We start from the raw sequence: 21,790 nt of genomic DNA, 5'->3' as shown, positions 1-21,790 counted from the left end.
TTAGTACATTGTGTTTTTAAAATAATGTAAATATCTAGTGGCTAGGTTTTAAAAAGTGGGAGCAGGAAATTTTATGAAGGAATATGGGAGATGTCATTACTTATAGGTAAGATTAGACCAGGAGTTTATGTTTATTCATTTGTTCATTTTAGAGTCCTTTTCTTCCTGCTTATGGTTTACTTAACATCAAGGATTGTTAAGTTAAAATACATTTGCCAAAAATAAGGCCCAATAATTAAAATTTAAAATGGTCAGGGAGACCATCAGAGGTATTAGAAGACTGTAGGGATCCCAAGGAAAAATGGACTTCATATGGATTTATTTTTAAGATTCAGAGAACATTCAGTGATTTTAATAAGCCTTTTCTTTGGTTCTTGAATTTAATTGGAGAGAATGCGTCATTAGCCAACCAACGTTGAAGTGCCTAACTTTGTGCTCTTTCTTTCTTGTGGAGTGAAACTTATGACTCTTTTCATGACACTGTAAATTATGAGGTACCTGTATATGGCTTGTCCTTGTTCTGCTTGTATTTCAGTTGAAATATGTGCCAGATCTGGTTCTAGTGCAGAGTGTGTCCATTTCATGTGTCTATTTACCATTTGCAAGATTTTGAGCAATAAATGTTCCTTGACAACAGCATCACACTTTGTTTTTTACCAACCCTCATTTTCACTATACCCCAGACATGAGCACAGATTGATGTTTATCCATGTAAATGAAGAAACAAATCCCTCTATTTCAGTGGGTAAAGCAGAAAAACATGAGATGCTGGGAAGTCTGGAAGCAATTAAGTTAGCAAAGTGTATAGGAAAAAAGACAGCAGACATGGACAATAATCCTATCAAAATAACTTGTTTTATAGAAATGAAAACCTTCAGACTAAATGATGAACAAGAAGTTAATTTAGAAAATTTTGCTTTTATTCAATTTATTTAATTTTTAAATTTTATTTAGTGCATTTGATTTCAAATAGTAGAATATATATGTGAGAGTACTCTTAGTCCTTATGTGGATGTGTGTGCTGATATTTACTTTTATTCTTATCATAAGAATAGGATCTGAATATAGATCAGAATAAGATCTGAAAATATGAAATTGAGAAATTACGTGAGCAACTGCACACAGTTAGAGAAAAGTATTTGCTGGTTGCTTAGAAGGCAAGATAATGTAGATCCCAGTGAATTGTTTGGTTTGGAAGTAGGCACAAGTATATGACCAATAAATGAATTTCAATGGTGTAGTCACAGTAAGTAAAATGTAGGGGAAAAAAAAAAAACAATTTTTAACTTGAATCCAAGTAAAGTTCTGTTTCATGTTTATGCTCTGTCCTTTGACAGATTTGGGAGAATATCAGGTAATTTGACCTATCAATCTTTGGCACAGTAATCCTTTGTGTATTCAAATAGAACATAAAATCCTAATGTTAATGGATTTTCTTTTCCATGGATTATATCATTATATTGTGTACTACTCCTCTGAGAATCCTAGTTTAGTTTCTGATGCATCTAACCAGATGACCTGATAGTGAGTCCTCCACCCTAAACAATTGACTTTTATTTTTTGTGCTTCTCCAGCATCGTACCAGCATCTTTTCAGAATGTGCTCTCTAGGCATCGCTTTGAATATTCCTCAGAAATAATGGCTATTTCTTAAAGGTCAGATCTGAGAGGAAATAGAGACCATCATGCCAATTACATTAACCTCTAGGAATGAAATGTTTATCGATTGACCTTCACAAACAACTTTCAGAAAGCTCCAAACTTTCTTATTATTGGGAAAGCCTGTGAAAAGATGATTGGGAAGCAAGGAACAAACAGGGAGTACATATTCAAACAGAATAAAGTCTGGCCAGATAGTTCAGAGGTCACGTTTTCTTTTTAAGTCCTGGTTTCAGATGATCTTGGCCTAACTTGAGCTCTTTGGTTCTCTCTTACTCCATAGGTAAAATGAAGAGGTACTTGTGATCCTGACTTCCTTGTGGGAAGATAGTATTAGTAAATCTTAAAGCACTTTCAGAAAGCCATAAGTATTATGAAGATGCAGGAAATTTGTATTATTATTTTAGAATAAATGCAAAGGGCCTTGCAAAAATAATACCCACGTGTAAACTAAGCAAAGCATTCTATGGCCATTTTCTTCTCTGTATGTAAGCAGCTAGTTTGACCAAATTATCAGACAGACAGGATATGGCCAGGTGCCATTGCACTCAGCTCTTTTCCCTTTTGTGACAGTCTTGAGTTGAATGTTTCCTTGGGCAGCTAATCTTTGGCAGCGAGGCTTTGTTCCGATAGTGGCATCTGGCACTAGGTTGATTTAACCACGTCTGAGGTTTGCTCTTTTCAGAATGTGCTCTCTAGGCAGCTTCTGTGTGGCTGTGACATGACCACATGTTACTGCTTGCTTTTCCTGCCTTCTAGCACTGCATGTGAGGCTAAGGCCTTCTGACACCTGCCATTTGGAACTTTTACTTGCTGAAAAATGTCAAGGTTTGCCACAAGATGAAGACAGATATACCTGATCATTCTTCCCTTTCTCAGAAATCGACTGAGGGCATTTGTTCATACATGGATAAATTGCTAAAGTGGTACAATTCTCTTAGCTTCGGAGAACATATTGGGTTTGTGTAGAAGTTCATATGTGTTTGTGTGTTCTTACTCTCCTTTATACCTATTCAGTGTGATACTAATTTGCTGTTTGCATAAGCAAAGTTTTCAGTGATTATTTTATGGATTTCACCAGTTAAATGGTGAAGGTTGAGGGAGAGTCATCCTCCATTTTCCTCATTTTTATTAACCTCACTAGGAAATTACATATTTTCAAGGATGAACCTCTGTTATCATATTGCCATATATGTGCACACACTAATGACTGTCAAATCTTAAATGGTCTGGGTAAGACATCCTGTTTGAGGTCCTTGCTCTTTCTGTTTTTTTTTCCACCTTGAGCCATTCAGAGGAAAGATTGGTGAATAAAAGACAGAAGTGCTAACCTGATGAGCTTATTCCTTGTAGTAACTGGTAACTAAATGACTGAGGAAAGGAGTTGAACTCTGGTATAAAATGAAGCCTTAAAATGCTATTATAGTTTGCTTATTTTTACCTTTCAATTTTATGGATAAATCATAATTGGCTGTGTGTTATTGAGTAAACTCTTTTATTTCTCTTACCTTGATCTTTATGTTGGATCTCAAGTGCCGTAACATCACAGATATGGTGATACCCTAATTTGGTATAGTTCAGGGGAGAAGTTCCACTGACTCTAGATATTTTGAATTGTAAAAAAATATGAAAGAATTGGATGAGAAAATGCCTAGAAGTTAAGTTCTTGAGAGCCATACTGTGTTCAGAGGCTGTGGATCACCTGTGAAACTGTATCTTCTGGCATCTCTTCGGACAGCTTCCTTTTAAGTGGCTTAAAGTGGCTCAGTGGTAAAGAGAGAATAAATATCAGCTAATTGGCTTGTCCTTGTAGTGTAGTATATGAATGTTGGTAGAAATATAAAACCCATTTCCAGCAATTGGAAGTCAGTGAGGACTAATAGCTCTTATGTTAACAATAGTATCCACGTACCAGAACATAAATATTCAAAAACATTTTAGTGGAAGCCTGGCAGTTCTTTTTTTTTTTTTTTTTTTTAAAGATTTTATTTATTTATTCGTGAGAGAGACACAGAGAGAAAGAGAGGCAGAGACACAGGCAGAGGGAGAAGCAGGCTCCGTGCAGGGAGCCCGATGTGGGACTCAATCCCGGGACTCCAGGGTCACGCCCTGAGCCGAAGGCAGGCGCTAAGCCACTGAGCCACCCAGGGATACCCAAGCCTGGCAGTTCTACAGTGAACAAAGCTTCTTGCTTCACAATCTGTGTTAACTTGAATTATATAAAGAACTCTTGTTGCAAACCTAAATGGCTTGATCTTTTAACTGGATCCTTCCTATTGTTAGGGTTTTTCCATAAAATCACGGAATATGTGTCTCAGGGTAATGGTTATAGAAATAATGTTAAGTAAGCTTCTTAATCGTAATGATTTACTTTTTGGATGTGAATAGTCAAGGAATAAACATATAGTATTTGGGTTTCACCTAAGAAACTACTAATCTTACTATTTCTTCTATCTGAATTAAACCTATCCTGTTTATTCTTGAAGTATGTTTCATACATTTGAAAGTTATGGTCCTAGACAAGATTAGAACTTTGGTTGCCATCTTTGACTCCTCTTAATTTAAGGTTCAATAGCTTTTCAACAAAGAAAGGGCTGTATGAATGAATTATCCTTAAATCTTCAGTGAAGAAGGCTAATAAAATTGAACAAAAATATCAAGGTAAATCAAATGTGTCTTTCAGAGAATGTTCTTTTCTCTATGATCTCTACTATGGTGATACCACTTGTTCCCATTAATTTGTAGACTTTTTTTTAAGATTTTATTTATTCATTTGAGAGAGAGCAAGAGTGAGAGAGCACAAGTAGGGAGAGTAGCAGAGGGACAGGGAGAAGCAGGCTCCCAACTGAGCAGGGACCCCGATGTGGAGCTCATCCCAGGATGCCGGATCATGACCTGGGTCCAAGGCAGACACTCAGCTGGCTGTCTACGGTGCCCCGTAGACATATTTCTCATAGCTTTAGGCATGGTTTTAAAAGCCATGAGACTGATCAGTGGTTCTGAAAATACTGGCTGAGAAGTTTATATTCTTTAGTGCTAGCATTCCATCCAGTATTCCCAGTTGATAGGTCAGTCCTATTTGCAGCTGAATTTATTCATTCCATAATATATTAAATCCAGTTAGTTGCAAATTTTCTTTTCCTCCTAAAAACGGTGAATATATTTAGGATGATAGTTGTAATAGACTTTGCTAAAAGGAAACAAAACAGAAAATCAGATATGAGTGACATTTACATTTGCATATGCAGATGGGAAAACCACTAAGCAGTCACATTTTTCAAGGGTTTGATATTTCTTTTGAATTTTTGAAGCTTTAGAACAGTGGTTCTCAAAGTATAGTCCCAGACTTCCTCAAACTTAAAAACTTGTGTTTCGAAAGACTGTTAGAAAAATGACAGGGCAAACCAAAATTTGGGAAAATATATGCAAATCACATGTCTGCTAAAACCTTGTATTTTTTTTTAAGTTTATTACTTTATTCTTTTTTTTTAAGATTTTATTTATTTATTCATGAGAGACACACAGAGATCGAGAGAGGCAGAGACACAGGCAGAGGGAGAAGCAGGCTCCATGCAGGAAGCCCGATGTGGGACTCGATCCCAGGACTCAGGATCATGCCTTGGGCCGAAGGCAGGCACTAAACCGCTGAGCCACCCAGGGATCCCAAGACTTGTATCTATTATACATAAAGAATACTTAGGACTCAGTAACATGCAAACAAGCCAATTAAAAATGGGCAACAGATTTGAATAGATATTTCACTAAAGAAGATTAGGAAAGGCCAACATACATATTGAATAAATGCTCAGCATCATTAATTAAAGAAATGTAAATTAAACTACAAGTAAAAAGATACTACTTAATAACAGAATAGCTATTGTCAAAAAGATGATAAGTATCATGGAAATGAATATACTTGAGCACTCACTCATTGTACCTAGGCAGTTTCTTTTAAAGTTAAGCATGAATTTATACTTTAGCATCTCTCCTCCTAGAAATCTATCCAAGAGAAGTGAAATGTGTGTCCAACACAAAGACTTGTGCATGGATATTTGTAGCAGCATTATTCTTAATAACAGAAAACTGAAATGAATTCCCAAGTCCATTGACTGATGAATAGATAAATAAAATGTGGTATATCTAGAACAATGGAATACTGTTCAGCAATAAAAAGGAAACACTGAAGCTACAACATGGAAGATTCTCAAAAACATCATAAGTGAAGAAGCCAGATATAGGAGACTGTATATTTTATGATTGCATTTATAGGAAACATCCAGATGAGGTAAATATATAGAGAATAGAAGATAGAAAGTGGATACCTGGGGCTGGAGGTAGGAATGAGAACACACTATCTTGGGGATAGAAATCTTCTGAAATTGGAGTTTGGTGATGGTTATATAACATTTACTCAGTCATTGAATTTTACACTTACAGTGGGTGAATTTTATGAAATGTAAATAATTTCATATTATTGAAATGAAACCAAAGAATAAAAAATGTAGTCCCAGGACTAGCAGCATCAGCATCACCAGAGAATTTGTTAGTAATGCAAATTCTTGGCCCCAGTGAAGCAGAAATTCTGGGGGTGGGGCCCAGCTAGCTGTGGTTTAACAGCCTGCAGTGGATTGTGATGCAGGATCAAGTTTGAGAACCATTGTTCAGAAACAAGGAAGGTCACATGGAGATGAGGGTAGTTGTGGGTATCGTTTGTGTACATTCAGTTTACTGTGTTCTGTAACTGCAGGAGAGGTTTGAATTAAGGCCTGTTGTAGTCAAGCTAAAGAAAATTACAGGGCAATGGGAATAAAAATAAACTGGCCTTTCATGTTCTTGCTATGTCCCTATGAGAAGCTTTATGATTGTGATGTTTGTGTACCACATATGTTAGTAAATTCCTGTGTTCTTTTAGGCTTGCTGTTACTTAACAAACATAGCATAAACAGGTTCATTTGCCATAACGACAGTGGAAGTTTAGATCCTTGAAAGGAATTATTTCTCCTAAATATTTACACAGTGTAATATAGCAAAGCCAGAAATGTGCAGTGATCCCCAAAAAAGTAAAGATCTGACTACAGATAAAGAAGTAAACGGAGCAGTCAGCTGAACTAAAATTCATTCTCCCTCCATGTGTTCAGTGTACCTTTAAAAACCACGATTAGAAAATTGGTTGATCTAGAGTAGTAGTCTTATGCATGGCATGTGTGTTCAGGTTTGTTTTTTCTTCTCCTCAGCCCCTCCTTCCCCAGCATTATCTGGGTGGCCAAAAGAAGTTCTGAAGGTCAAGGCTGCTCCAGGCTCCTAGCTGGTGCATGTGTAAAATGAAGTTCATAGATAGGGTCTCCCTCAATGGAGGCAAGGGGGGCCAGGGCCAGGGCCGGTGATGACTTCTGCCAAGGTATACATTCACTTCAGAGGAAAGTAGGGGTTTGGAGGGTTAGGAACAAAATATGAGAAGGGAAAAAAGAGGAATGGGTAACATAGTATGAAAACCCATCAGTGTGTGTCATTTGTTAGCAGAGTTCACTGAGATTGTTAGTGGTAATATTTAGAAGAGTATTAGGGAATGTAATATAAAACAGTGATGTTTCCAAAATTTTATTCTACTGTGGGTAAAAAGAACTGGGCTAGTACTTGCTGGCAAAGTAGGTCTCAGCCTTTGTCTTGCTCTTATTTATTTATTTATTTATTTATTTATTTATTTATTTATGATAGTCACAGAGAGAGAGAGAGGCAGAGACATAGGCAGAGGGAGAAGCAGGCTCCATGCACCGGGAGCCCGATGTGGGATTCGATCCCGGGTCTCCAGGATCGCGCCCTGGGCCAAAGGCAGGCGCCAAACCGCTGCGCCACCCAGGGATCCCATGTCTTGCTCTTTAATTATTGTTGTTATTATTTTGCTTTTCATTGTCTCATTTCCTTTGCTTCTGTCCTTTTTTGTGATTATTCTTTCTTAAAACTTGTAATAATTAGTATGATGTTATTGAACACTCACTATTAGCAAAATATTAGAATATTACATCCTCTAAACTGGTAATTCCATAAATAAATAAATTAATTAAATAAATAAATAAACTGGTAATTCCGAGTTGTTTCTGGTTGGGTAATAAAGGAATCACATATTTTGTGGTAAGTTTCATTCGACAAAGTCTATGCCGTAACAATCTGCACTCCTCTATTTACAAGTGGATAAACTTGCATAGATGTATATAAGCTAGAAAAGACGAAAAGATGAGTTAATGAGGCAAACTTTTCCCTTCATAAAAAAATTCAACACAATTCTCTATGCAGCCCTCAAATTTATATCTGAATAGAATTGCACTTGAAAAGAATAAACAAATACAAATAATTTGTTATATGAATAAGCACAAATTGAGTAAAAAATGGGCAGTTTTGGAGTTACATGTAAAAATCAGGAGAAGCATACCTTTTTTTTGGGGGGGGGGGTGCACATTGACAGGTAATTCAACATAATGTTCTTTAAATCAGTACATTTCAAATTATTGACCAAAGGACATTTTCACTGTAAAATCAGGTCAGTCTTTATTCCCTGCCTTCTTAGTTTTTTGTGTCTTGTCAGTAATGAACATGGAATGTTTACAGTACTGTAGCTCGTGTTCTTTTTGCCTAGGATTTTCTTGTCTTGGAGTCAGGGCTTAGTCTGGCACAACGTAGGCTCTAGGCCTTGTGGTTGCTCTTATGGCAGTTTTTTCTTGAAAACTCCTGTGGTGGTATCATGCAGTGCTTGTAACAACTCCTTATTGGTCTCAAACATAGTTGGGGAAAAAAAAGAGATAAAGGAGGGATTTTTAAAAAGGAAAGCAGAAGAAGGTGAAAGGAAGAGAAAGAGAATAAAAGGGATGCTTACTGTAGAGAGTAGCAGAGATGATCATTTCTGTGGGTGCCATTCTTGGTCAGAAATAGCTTCTACCTCAGTGGAGAGACCCAGCCTCCAGATGTCCTCTTTGTCTTTCAGTTTGTTGACTTGCTTTCCCCTATAACGGCATTTGAAGATACCAGTGATTTTTGTCATCTCTGTCATTGAATGGCTCACTTGCCAGCAGTGACAGTGATTTCAGCGTCATGTTTTGCCACACTGTTCCGCTGTAGAGGCTTGGCATCACTGTGCACAGAAAACTCTGATGCTAAAGAGCAGAATCAGATTCTCATGCCCAATGCTATTGCTATATTTATAGCATGGAAGGATAGGTAGCTGGTGCTCTGAGGAACCCTAAACTCCAAATTAAAGTTCTGTTGCATAGTTGCTAATTCAGGTCTTCCTGTTTTGGGTTTCTTTTGTGGCTGGAAAGTGTTCTTTTCATCTGATGTGGTATGGGGCACTGAAGGAAAGGTAACTGAGGGAATTCTGTACTGTTGAAATCCTGCTCTGTGGGTAAGATATGATAGGATGTCCATCTGCGAGTACATACACCTTTGGTAGACATTTTAAGTTCTCCCAGGCTTATTTTGGGTCCTCCGTGTGATTACTGTACCACTGCTAAGCTTATTCTCTTTGAACAATGCTCATCATTTGAAAGAAAACTTAGAACTATTGTTCGATTTTTTTTTTTTTTTTAAACTGGCCATTGAATTCTTTCTAACTGGTCTTCCACCAGATGGTGCTAGTGTTACATATCTAAAGGTAACTTCTTTGGTACCATGGAAATCTTGAGCTTGTATGTGTTTTCTCTCTTTTTCCCCTTCACCAGATTTTGTTTTTAGTGTTTTTCCACACACACACTACTTTCCTGGCATACTACCGTGTCGCCCCACATCTTGTATGTTGTGGGTAGTGAATTGATTATGCCTTGGCAATCATGAAGGATAACTTGGGAGGTGGGTTCAGAGCCCAAGGACTGAGTAAACCTTAAGGATATATACTGATATACTGTGTGATTTCTTGTAAAACTTCTCATCATACATTTGTTTTTTATCTAGCCTATGTGTACAAATTGAGAACTGATTCTTTACTTTCCTGCTTGGCCACCTTTCTTTTATGTTATAGGAATATCATAAAATGTTATTGTTTGAGATCTGGAAGCCACGTGCAGAAGTTATTCCTAAAAAATGATATGTTTACCCAGATTAAGTTCAAAATAACTTTAATAACTGTACAAGAAAGTTTAGTGGAATAAAAGAAAATGTGGGGCATTATGTGATATAAGATCTCCTGGCCAATTAGCAATTGTTTTTTTAAACTTAAATTTTAAACTTTTTCTGTTGACAAATACTATGTGGCTATTACAGAAAAATTTAAAGCAATGAGAATGCAATTAAAGGAATAGCTCATTTAAATACTATTAACATTATGTTGCATAAATCTTCCCTTTTCTTGTTTTCATATAGGTCTATATTTTAAAATATCAGAGTTGGTATCATATCATAGACATAAATCCAGTTTTTTTCACTTAATATTTTATAAATAATTTTTAGTGACAGTATAGTTTTTCATTTAATGAACTCTCCAATGATAGATGGTTTTGTTTTGTTTCTTTTAGTAAAGCATGAATAGCTCTTTTTCAATTTTTGTGTATTTTTTAATCTCTTTTGTATGAATTTTTAAAAATGTAATAGCTGACTCAAAAAGAATGCATATTTTTGTAACTTGATCTACATTTTCAAGATACCATCCAAAAGCGTTCTACAGTTTAAACGTCTTTAGCAGCATATGATTTTGCTTGTTTCCTTGCTTCCCTATCATCACCAGGTCACCCTGGTTTTTAAAGTGGCTAATACTGCTCGTTTGAGACTCCCTGAAATGACAATTCATCACTAAATACAGGAACTTAAAATTGCTTTGATATTTTCTTAGAAATAAGCTTTATCCTTTAAACACTGAATCCTAGAGCCCCTTTTCTTCACAGTGGTTTGGTTTGGGCTTTGTCTCCTGTTCCTCAAGTATAGCAGTCATCCTTTCATACTTCAGAATGGGTTATCTCGTGTGCAGAGCACAGAACCAAGGTCTGTGTTGGCTAGCTGTTTTTGCACTTAGTATTACTTGTTGGGGAATTTAGCTCAAGCCATTTATTCTCTCTTTGTATGAATGTTTCTCAGTCTGAAAATTTGGGAGAATGGTTTTTAGATAAATTATTTTTAAAAGCTTTAGTGAAATAAGCTGTACATTTAATGTAGTAGCTACTTAGTGCATATTTTTTGATGGGCAGAAGGAAGAAAAAGCTGTTAGGTAATAGTAAGGTTTGAGGAATTTTAATGTACTTTTGAAAAGAATTAAGAACATGTCAGTTTTTACTAATTCAATATATCCTGACTGATTTTGATATCTTAATAAATAACTACATTTTCATTTAAATAGGTTATCTTTGAATTAAATTTCCTCCTATTAATATAAGGAAGCATGTGATTTATTTTAAAATAAGAGAAAACAACAAAGCTATTTTTGTATTTGGGAAATGGGAAGAAGGGAGGAGACATGTAACCTTGTAGATGAATGTGAAAACTATTAGCCTAATAACTGAAAAAAAAACAAACGGCTAGTTTTCCTGTCTCATGAAAAGAATCCTCACCCCACCCCATCTCAATTTGGTAAAAGAAATTGCCATTTTCTTTATTGTCAGAAAAAATAGTCACTATAAGAAAACTACTTGCAAACTGGGTTTTAGAAAGATTCATCAACATACAATCTGGGCTGATGACATGTACAAATTCTATAATTCAAACATATCTTTTCAAAAATAAATTATATTGATAAGTGATCAGATTGATGTAATATCATTGAATTTTGCTTGAGATACAACAATTTAGCATTTTTAACTTAAGAGTTTTTATTAAGATTTTTAAGAATGAATTTAAAAGTATATGCACTCTTATTATGGGCATTTCACTTGCTTTTTAGTTTTGAGTGTGTGATTTGTATTTTTTTTAATAAAGAAGACCCTAAAATCATGCTGAATTTGATTGTTTTAAAAAATACCTATTTAGTAATGGACCATTAGCACATTAATATATATATCTGGGAAAATGTAAGTCCAATGGTAGCTTCTAAAATGTACCTACATTTTTTTTAAACACTTGAGATACTATATATATATATTTAAGTATTTGTATGCACTGGCAACTTGAAGGGGCTTCAGAGCACTGTAATAATGTTGAACTTTCAGTTCATTTACAGCTGTGTCAGTTAAATTTTCCCCAAATAATAAATTCTGCTCAGTCTTGTCTGCTTTATGGCAAAATAAATAAAGTAATCAAATTCTAAGATTATGAGCCCAGTTTTTTTACACCTGGGAGAAATTTGTTTTATGGAATATGGTATTTATTAAATCATGAGCTGTCTGAGTTTTATGTAGAGTTCATTTTTGCTTTTCTCAAAACATATTAGAGATGAGAATACTTTTTCATAGTTTATTGGGAAATTTGTAATAAACAGAAAGTGGCATATAAAATTTAGCACACTTTCTGAGTAATCTATCCTTGACATCCAAATGGGAACGAACAAAATGGGGGTGGGTCATTATAAATACTTTTGTTCTTCTGGAAAAAATCGTCACCACTCGCAGCTTGATTTGTTACATTTAAATCTTGCCACATACACTTCTTAGGTCCTTATATGTTGTGTATTGAAGAAATCAGTGTTGAGATTTTTCTGTTCATTTCGATTATTGGAGCATTCTGTTCTACTAGCATTAGTACTGACCTATTTATTGGACTCATGCTATGTAATAACTAAAGCATATGAAATTTACTACATTTTGTATTGATTTAATATTAACGTTAATCTAAAATCTTTCAGTGCAGTGTGTCACATCTGTTTTGTATTCCTCTGTTTAAAAGAAGTGGCAGTGTGGTATTTGGAGGAATATTTATTATCTGAGTGTTTTTCTTTGCAACAGTTTTCTCCCAGTCTATTGAGAATTACAACTTCCAAAAGTCAGTGAATCACCCAGCAAATTCTCAGGTACCAAACTGCTAAAACCCATAGTTAATTGGAATTTTTATTTACCACTTCATTTCCCTTTACTTAATAGTGGCAATTTTGGAGCCTTTGTGGTAAAATTTTTTTTAGGTATTCTTTTCCCTTAATAGTAGGTCCAGCCTGCACTTCATGGATACTCCAGTTTTTTTTAGAAAAAAACTTTGTTAGACTGAGTATTGAGTTGTGTTTGAAACCAAATTTTCTATGACCAGTGACTGAATATTCTTATCCTGTGATGGTGCTTCCTAACTTTTTGAGGGGTTATGGGTTTCTTTAAGTAATCACTGAAAACTGTAATTCCTTTTAATAGAAAAAAAGTGCATAAACACAAGTGGTTTTTATGCAATTTTAATTAATCCTGTTTCTCCCTATCCAAAAGACCAAGGCCCCCAGGTTAGAAAGTACCACTATTAATGGAACTGAAAAATCTCTTCTAGAGTATTGGTTTTAACATTCTATTATGCCACATTAAGAGTTTTCGTCACTTCAAGCTTTCTTTGACATTACATTTTCTCCTTGATCATTATGTAGTAGAAGATAAGCAGAATCTAAATCTTATTTTAGAGAAAAAGCACAATTACCTTTTAATCTTAAAGACTATCTCTGAAATTATAGAATATATTTGACCTTCTACATGCTTTATATTCCACCTTAGACACATAAGAAAGGAAGAAAATGTTTCTTGCTTAAAAATATGTTATTACACTTACTGTTTAGCACAAAAATATGGGTTTTCATTTTAATGAGAGGTTGTGAAGCTATTCAGAAGTTACTTGTGCTGGTTACAAGTTCAGACTTAGGTTTCAAGCAGATTAGGGTTCAAATCTAGCTCAATAGCTTACCAGCCAAATGACCTTGGGCAATTACTTCTCTGTTAAAAAAAAATCACCATGAAAAGATTAAATGAGATATTGTCTATAAAGTGGTTTGTTTAGTACTTTGCGTGTAATATGTACTCAGTTACCTCTTTCTGTATCATGATGATAGTTTTGATGAGGATAAACAATTTCAGAGTATTCATCTTCCTATTATGAAATTCAGGACAGGAGACTTGGTTGCAAAGAAAAAATAATCTTTATATTCACCCAAATAATCTTTTCAGTTCTTGGTGGTTTATAATTGTCAAAGTTCAATCAAGAGTTCTTCAAAGACAGGGGTAGCAAACTTTTTCATAGTTTTCTTATTCATGTTCAGCTGTTACAATGGGGCAATATGTTAAAAGTTATCCACTAAATTTGTCTCACAATTGAAGTAAATATTGAGGAACAGAGAAAGGAAGATGTTTCTGAGAGTGGATTAAAAATCAGGTACAGGGGCAGCCTGGTTGGCTCAGTGGTTTAGCACCGCCTTCAGCCTAGGGCGTGATCCTGGAGACCTGGGAACGAGTCCACGAGTCCCACGTAGGGCTCCCTGCAGGGAGCCTACTTCTCCCTCTGCCTGTGTCTCTGCCCCCTACCCCGTCATAAATAAATAAATAAATAAATAAATAAATAAATAAATAAATAAACAAACAAATAAATAAATAAATAAATAAAAAAGAAAGAAAGAAAGAAAGAAAAGGAAAGGGGAAAGGGAAAGGGAAAGGGAAAGGGAAAGGGAAAGGGAAAGGGAAAGGGAAAGGGGAAAGAAAAAAGAAAAATCAAGTACAAACATGTTTCTGCTTTTGAATCTTGACACCTAGATGGTCTTGTGGTAGAGCCACAGGTATCATGAATACTTCGGGTAGATGATGTTTCTTTGCATATTATGTCATTAAGAATACCTCTAACTTAAAAATGTTGAATAAACTATAGTGATGTCAAGTACCGTGTACATGTCCGCTGTAAAAGACTGTTCTTATTGTGGTTTATAAAATATTTGGAGCCAAAGAAGAGAAGGATGTGTGTGATGCTTTGATTAAATAAATGGCTTAACACCTGCCTGAAATGAAAGCCTTCAAGTTTATTAAAAGGATTGTTTCAGACCCTCCTGAAAAGAAGTGGAATAATATCCTGTCTGATCCCTTTCCTATCCACATTGTGGTTGTTCATTATAATTGAGCAATAATCACAGGAGTGTTTATGGCAGTGGTTTCTGTATATATCCATACATGTGCACATATCCACACATATGCACATGCTCTCCACGATGCTTTAGAATGATTCAGTTGGGAGTCATAAGTATTAGTCAACAATAGATTATAAACACGAGAATCTCCGTATATTCTGGAAATTCAAAGTTGGTATTAGAGGAAAGTATCCATTTGTTCATCTATAAACTGTGGCATTACTACTGATAGAATTCATTATAGATTGAAACCTGTGTATTTCTTCTGTGAAGAACACAAACCTTACTTGATCACTTTATTTCTGAAAAATTAAATGTTATAGGTACCGTCGAAATATAAAGAGAGCACTTTACCCTGCAGTTTTTTTTTCAAAATACCTAGTCTTGGGATTCCTGGGTGGCTCAGTGGTTTAGAGCCTGCCTTTGGCCCAGGGCATGATCCTGGAGTCCTGGGATCGAGTCCCATGTCGGGCTCCCTGCATGGAGCCTGCTTCTCCCTCTGCCTGTGTCTCTGCCTCTCTCTCTGTGTGTCTCTTGTGAATAAATAAATAAAATCTTTAAAAAAAAAAAAAAACTAGTCTTATTCATTAATTTTCTTTGACCAGGCAAAAAGTTTGGAAAATGATATTTCCCCCTTTTCTTTCTTCTCAGTATTGTCAGTGAAGCAGGGGCATCAATCTACAGTGTCAGCCCTGAAGCCAACAAGGAGATGCCAGGGCTGGACCCTAATTTGAGAAGTGCAGGTAAGAAACAATGGGCTGTCAAAAAAGCATGTGGGTTTGTTATTTTGAAGGACTTCTCTTTTTAGCAAGCAAAATAATTAAATGTCCAAATTTAATTTTCGTAAATATTTAGGAAATACATACATAAAAATTAGCACGTTAGAATGAAAAGTATTGGAGTAATAATTAGAACTGTGGAAGAGGAAGAATATTGTTTTTTAAAGAGTATAGTAAAAAATTAGTCCAAAACAACCTTAGTAAAATTAAATGCTTTAATAAAACTAATAAAGTACTCCAAATCTCTTATTATTATACAAAATATTTTTTATTACAGCTTTTTATTGACAAAAACTAGCATTTCGGGCAGCCCGGTTGGCTCAGCAGTTTAGCGCTGCCTTCGGCCCAGGGCCTGATCCTGGAGACCGGGGATCAAGTTCCACATTGGGCTCCCTGCATGGAGCCTGCTTCTCCTTCTGCCTGTGTCTCTGCCTCTCTCTCTCTCTCTCTCTCTCTCTGTGTGTGTCTCTCATGAATAAATAAATAAAATCTTTTTTTAAAAATTAGTATATTAACATAAATATAGTACAAATATATAAACATGCACGGTTTATTGCTAAATATTTATCAAATGACCAGTTTCTCTTGTCTTGCTTATAGGGGCAGTCATTAACATTTAAAACAGCCTGCTTTGATTTTAGTTGTATTAAGTTGCTTTGGTTTCTGTTTTGTGGAATAGTTAAAATCTTGTGTGTGAAGAAATTGAGATATTTCGATACGTCTAGTGAAAGCAATTTGTGTTATAAGCAAAATATTAAATCTGGTCAGAGCACTTCTACATGTAATAGATATTTAGACTACTTTGTTAGAAAGAGACTTTTTATTTAAAATTTTTCCTTACCTATTCTCATCAAGTTTCATTGGCTACTCTTGAAATCTATACTTGAAGATACATATTTGAAAATGTTTGCATTTTCCTAAGGCTAGAAACCTATTTCTTACATCCAAAAGAGCTTGTAGTTTCCTTTCACTTGTTTGTTCCATGATACCATTACCTGTCTAAAATGATCAGCTTCTCAAACTCAGATCCCAGCTCAAAATCTTGGTCCTCCTGTGAAGCTTTTCCCTATCACAGCAGCTCAATGTGGTCTCTGCCTCCTTGCCATGTGCTCTTTTGATACCTACCTTGTAATAACAATAACATTAATAATAGTAGGAGGAGGAGATACAGTAATCATAGTGGGAGCTGCTAATACTAATCTTTTTAAGTACCTAATATGTATGAAACATTATGGTAAATGTGTTACCAGGTTTATTTTGTTTTATTTTCATAAACTGAGTCTTAAAGGAGCCACATAACCACATTATAATTATATAATGCACATAAGTGCATATATAATACTTGTGTACTTATATAATAATAGGATATTTTATTAAAAAAATAAAATTCAAGGGTTTCTGGGTGGCTCAGTCACTTAAGTATCCAACTCTTGATTTTTGTCTCAGGTCATGCTCTCAGGGTTCTGAGATTGATCCCCACATTGGAGTCCACGTTGAGTGTGGAGCCTAAGATTCTCTCTTTATATCCCTCTGCCCTTCCCCCCTACCTCCACTCATACATGTGTGCTATCTCTCAAAACATAAAATAAATCAGAACCTTTTAAGTTGACACTGAAAGGTAATCTTCCAAAAAAACATTTGAAAGAAATATTGCTTAGAGTGGCAATCTCTCAGACCTTCCACTGTTAACGGGGCTCTTGTTTCCTCTTCACCACTGGCCTCTGTGGATACATAACTGCCAATAGAGTTATAGAGCAAGATTACAACATTCCAACAAGACTCTGAAACTAGGAAATAATAAAAAAGAGGAATCATTATATGGTCCGAATTACTTAGATTCTCAATTCTGGCTGTGTCTTCAATTTGGGATTCACTGCGATATATCTTCCTTCTGTGTCTTAGCTTGCTTTCACACAGCAATAACTGATTGTGTTTGATCCATATCAATTCAAAACATCCACCTAGACATTTTGAGCCTTCAAGAACTGGTCCTGGAGCCAAATATTGAAAGAAGCTCAGTCTCCACTCTTGGTTTTCTAGGGTCCACTTCTTTGTCAATTCCTCATTTCTGACTGGAAGTCCTTCTCTTTCCTAGTGATTGATACCAGGGATGACTTTATACTGCATTTGAGACCTATCCTACTGATGAGTGTGGGTTTTCCCTTTCAGCCCTCCATAAGTTTACTGTATCAGAATATAACAGAACCTTAATGTTCATACAGTTTTAACATATGTAAGAAGGTGACCTTCATATTACTGTATCTTCTTGACCAGTTTGTCAACTTACTGAGAGAGATTATCTTTATATATGCTTATAGTTCCCCATAATAAGTTCATTATACATGAGAGGCATTTAAATTGGATAGACAGAATGGTAGATAGGTGATATTAAAACGTTTATTATGGATTTCTGACTTAAAATAGAAGATTGAGTACACCTGTTAATTCCTTTACTCCCTTCTGAACTCCCATTAAAGTGACAGTAACATGATAGAAGGAAGGCACGAACATTCTAGGACAAGAATAGGAGAGGAAAGATCAGCAACAGTCATTTTGAAGCAGGAAAGCAGATGGCTGAATAATAAATGATTTAGCCAACTTGAGAAAATTGAATACTAAGACAACATAGAAAACCGAGAACTAATCTGAAATGATCATGGAACCCTTATAGGTTCAGGAAATGCACCAGATTACTTATAGAAGTATCTTGGGAGGGCTGCAGGTAGGTCTAAAGTAAGAAGATTGATTGAAAGTTCTGTATAGAAAGCAATTAGACCAAGTTAAACATAGAATACCATGTAACCCAGCAATTGTACTCCTAGGTATATGCTCAAAAGAGTTGAAAACAAAGATTCATAGCACCATTCACATAGCCAAAAGCTGGAAACAACCCAAATGACCATCAGTGGATAAATGGCCAAACAAAATGTGGTACATCCAACAATGGTATATTATTTTTAGTCATAGCAAAGAATGAAGTATGACACGTGCCATAACATGGGTGAGCCTTGAAAACATGCTAAGTGAAAGAAGCCAGACACAAAAGGCCACATATTGTATGGTTATATTTCTATGAAATGTCTAGAATAGGCTAACCTGTAGGAGCAGAAAGCTGATTAGTCATCACCAAGGACTGGGAAGAGGGGAAAATGAAGAAGGACTGCTTAATGGGTACAGAGTTTTCTTTTGGGGCACTGAAACTGTTTTGGAACTTGATAGAGGTGGTAGACTGTACAACAGTATAAGTATCCTAAATGCCACTGAATTGTACACTTTGAAATAGTTAATTTTATGTGAATTTCACATCAATTAAAAAAAAACAAACAAACAGATTTCCCATTCCACGCAGTTAAGTGACTGTCCTTCTTGCACCTTTGCAGAATACAGGAGATTTTTTTCTCTGCTGAGGGTTAAACAGAAAGTCTCTTTCCTGGAGAACACAGGTTGTACATGATAGTGGGGATACCTACTGAAAAAAGAGGGATTAGATGACTATTTATATGCTGATGTAGAGGTCCTAGAGAGGACTAAATCTTCCATGCAAGAGATAGGGGAATTCTGACTTACTCAGGAGAAAATACCTAAAGAAACTAAGATCAGAGGTCCACAAGAAATGTACCAAATCACCATGTTATGAAGCCCACGATTGATAAACTTCACATATTTAAGCAAAGCACTTAGAGTCAGTAGACAGCCAAGAGTCACCTAGCATGTAAAGAAACTTACACTATTAAAGACAGATGGGGGGTAGTACGGAAGCCACTTGGAGGAAATGAAGACTATATAAAAGGAAGAAAAACTTTTACATCCTTAGAGAAATGAAAGATATTTCACTCATTTAAATGAAGTTGACGTAAAGTACAGTTCACCTTTTTTAGATGAGTTTTTAAATTCATCTGTGAATTTCAGTAAGCTTAAACCAGTCAGGTAACCACAACCACTAACACTATAATCAAGATAAAGATTATTTTTATTAGGTCAATGGTTTTGTCCACATTTTTTCAAAAATGTAATTATTAATTAGAGAATCAGGATCATTTATTGAAAGTACATTTTAATAAGCTTTATAATGAAAAAAAATTCTTATTTGGAGTTGCTGAATGAAAAAAGCACATTTATCCTCCTCTGTCGCTGTGTGATGACAAGGGGAGGGGTAAAATGAGGGGCATATTGGACTTGACAAATAAAAATTTCTACTTTGGTATTCTTAGATAACAGAATATGGCAAACATTTAAGAGAATACAGTTTAGTCCAGTCTTTTAAGCAGTATGTTCATTTGTTTCGGAAGCTCAGAGATTCTAGATATTTCATAGAACTGAAGACCAAAACCCACGGAACTCTTTTAATCCTTTGGATATAAGACACATTTTGCATGAGGGGGGAATGGTGCTTCCAAGTCACTCCACATGGTTGTGTATGTAGTTGAGCCCTGTATATCCTGCCTGACCCTATGAGGTCTCTCCGGTTGCTTACAATTTAGCCCTCAGTCCGTGGTCCCCTCCCCTTCCCTCCTTTTGGTGTAACTAACCTGTTTTTTACCCTCTAATGCCTCACTTGTTCAATAGCAGTTTAGTTGTCTCCCTTTACACACTGAGTTACATTATTACCTTTTAACAAATTATCATATATTAAAAACTAAATTCCTGTATGGATTTTGTCCTGTTTTCATTGGTCTGTCTGATGTGCCACAGTGTCAAGACTCTCAATTACTGTAGCTAATGATGTGACTTGCTTTAATCTTTCTTTAATTGCACTTTTCTTATGCATTTCCTTTTTTCCATATACATTTTAGAGCCATTTAATTGGAATTCTGTTATATTGGCACCTTCATCCAAGTTCTGTACACTTTATTACTCATAGGCAAAATACACACACACAGAGTAAATGGATTGTCCTTCATGAAATTTTCTTATTGGCTGTTGATGGCATATGGTGCTGCATTAGTCGTTGTCTTGGTATCAACCAATTGAAATCTTGTTAGTTCTGATTTTTTTTTTTTTCAGTTGATTTGCTTGGGTTTTCCAAACTAGTCAGTCATCAGGCACTTGGATGGTTCAGTGGTTGGGTGGGCGTCTCCTTTGGCTCAGGGCATGATCTCAGGGTTCTGGGATCGAGTCCTACATCAGGCTCCCCGCAGGGAGCCTACTTCTCCCTCTGCCTATGTCTCTGTCTCTCTCTCTCTGTGTCTCTCATGAATAAATAAATAAACTCTTTAAAAAACAAAGTAGTCAGCCAACATCTGCAAATAATAATCTAGTTTCTGTTTTTTCAATAATTATGCCGCCTTTTTTTCCTTGTCCAATTGCATTGACTAGAATTTCCTGAACAGTGGTGATTAGGAACAGATACAGAGATATGTTGACATGTGGGCAAAGTGGTATTGGCATACGTTTGGATATACTACATTTAAAAAATATAGAACAGCTTCATTGAGATATAATTTACATAGTATAAAACCTGCCTGTTTAAAGTGTGTAAGTCAGTGTTTTTTTAGTACAGTCAAAATTGTACAACCATTGCCACTATCCAATTTTAGAACATTTTCATCACTCCAGATGGAAACCTAGCATCTATTAGCAATTGGTCCCCCTTGCCCTCTTACCCTCAGCTCCTGATAAATACTAATCTATTTTCTGTCTCTATGGATTTGCCTATTTCAGACATTTCATATAAATGGAATTATTACAAGATGCAGTCTTTTGTAACTGGCTTCTTTCACATACCATAGTGTTTCCAAAGTTCATTCACACTGTAGCATGTATCAGCACTTCATTCCTTCCAATTGCCAAATAATTTCCATTGTATGGGTATACCATATTTTGTTCATCCATTCTTCTGTTAATGGATATTTGGGTTTTTACTTTCTTGGCTGTTATAAAAATGCTGCTATGAACATTCATGTACAAGATTTTACGTGGACATCTGTTTTCATTTTTCTTGAGTGTATACCACACAAGAGTAAAGATTGGATGACCTATGGTAACTATGCTAAACATTTTCTAGAATTTATTTATTTATTTATTTATTACTTCTATTGCTGTTTTCCTCGCTATTTATTCTCTACCTCTTTCACTGTGTCCACCTTTTCTTCTCTATCTCACAATGTGAATATGCCCCCAAGTTTTGGGTTGTGACTTCCTTTCTCTTTGTTCTCAACACTCCATAAAACTCCTTTTATGTGAGCTACCTATCTGTCTCTTAGTTTCAGGAATCTGTTGTCTGCCTAATCATTCTCAACCTACAGGTGTGTGTTACTACTGTTAATTAACTATTTTCTTGCTTACCTTGCCAGCACTATCTTCTCTTGAAAGCCTGGACATAGAATTTCCAGTTCTACTTTATTTTTTTTTAAATATTTTTTTATTTATTCATT

At 35.5% G+C, this 21,790-nt stretch overlaps 1 protein-coding gene across 1 annotated transcript in view; it reads left to right on the top strand.

Moving 5' to 3' along the window:
* SRBD1 (S1 RNA binding domain 1) overlaps nt 1-21,790 on the top strand; it is a 189,737-nt gene that overhangs the window by 86,902 nt on the left and 81,045 nt on the right. Inside the window, exon 15 of the mRNA XM_072768227.1 lies at nt 15,289-15,380. Within this exon, the coding sequence (XP_072624328.1) occupies nt 15,289-15,380 (92 nt within the window). The remainder of the gene's footprint in view (nt 1-15,288; nt 15,381-21,790) is intronic.

This window comes from Canis lupus, chromosome 11 (genome assembly GCF_048164855.1).
Source record: "Canis lupus baileyi chromosome 11, mCanLup2.hap1, whole genome shotgun sequence".
NCBI classification, from domain to species: domain Eukaryota; kingdom Metazoa; phylum Chordata; class Mammalia; order Carnivora; family Canidae; genus Canis; species Canis lupus.
Note: the sequence above shows the minus strand (reverse complement) of the source record. Positions and strands in the feature narration are given on the sequence as shown.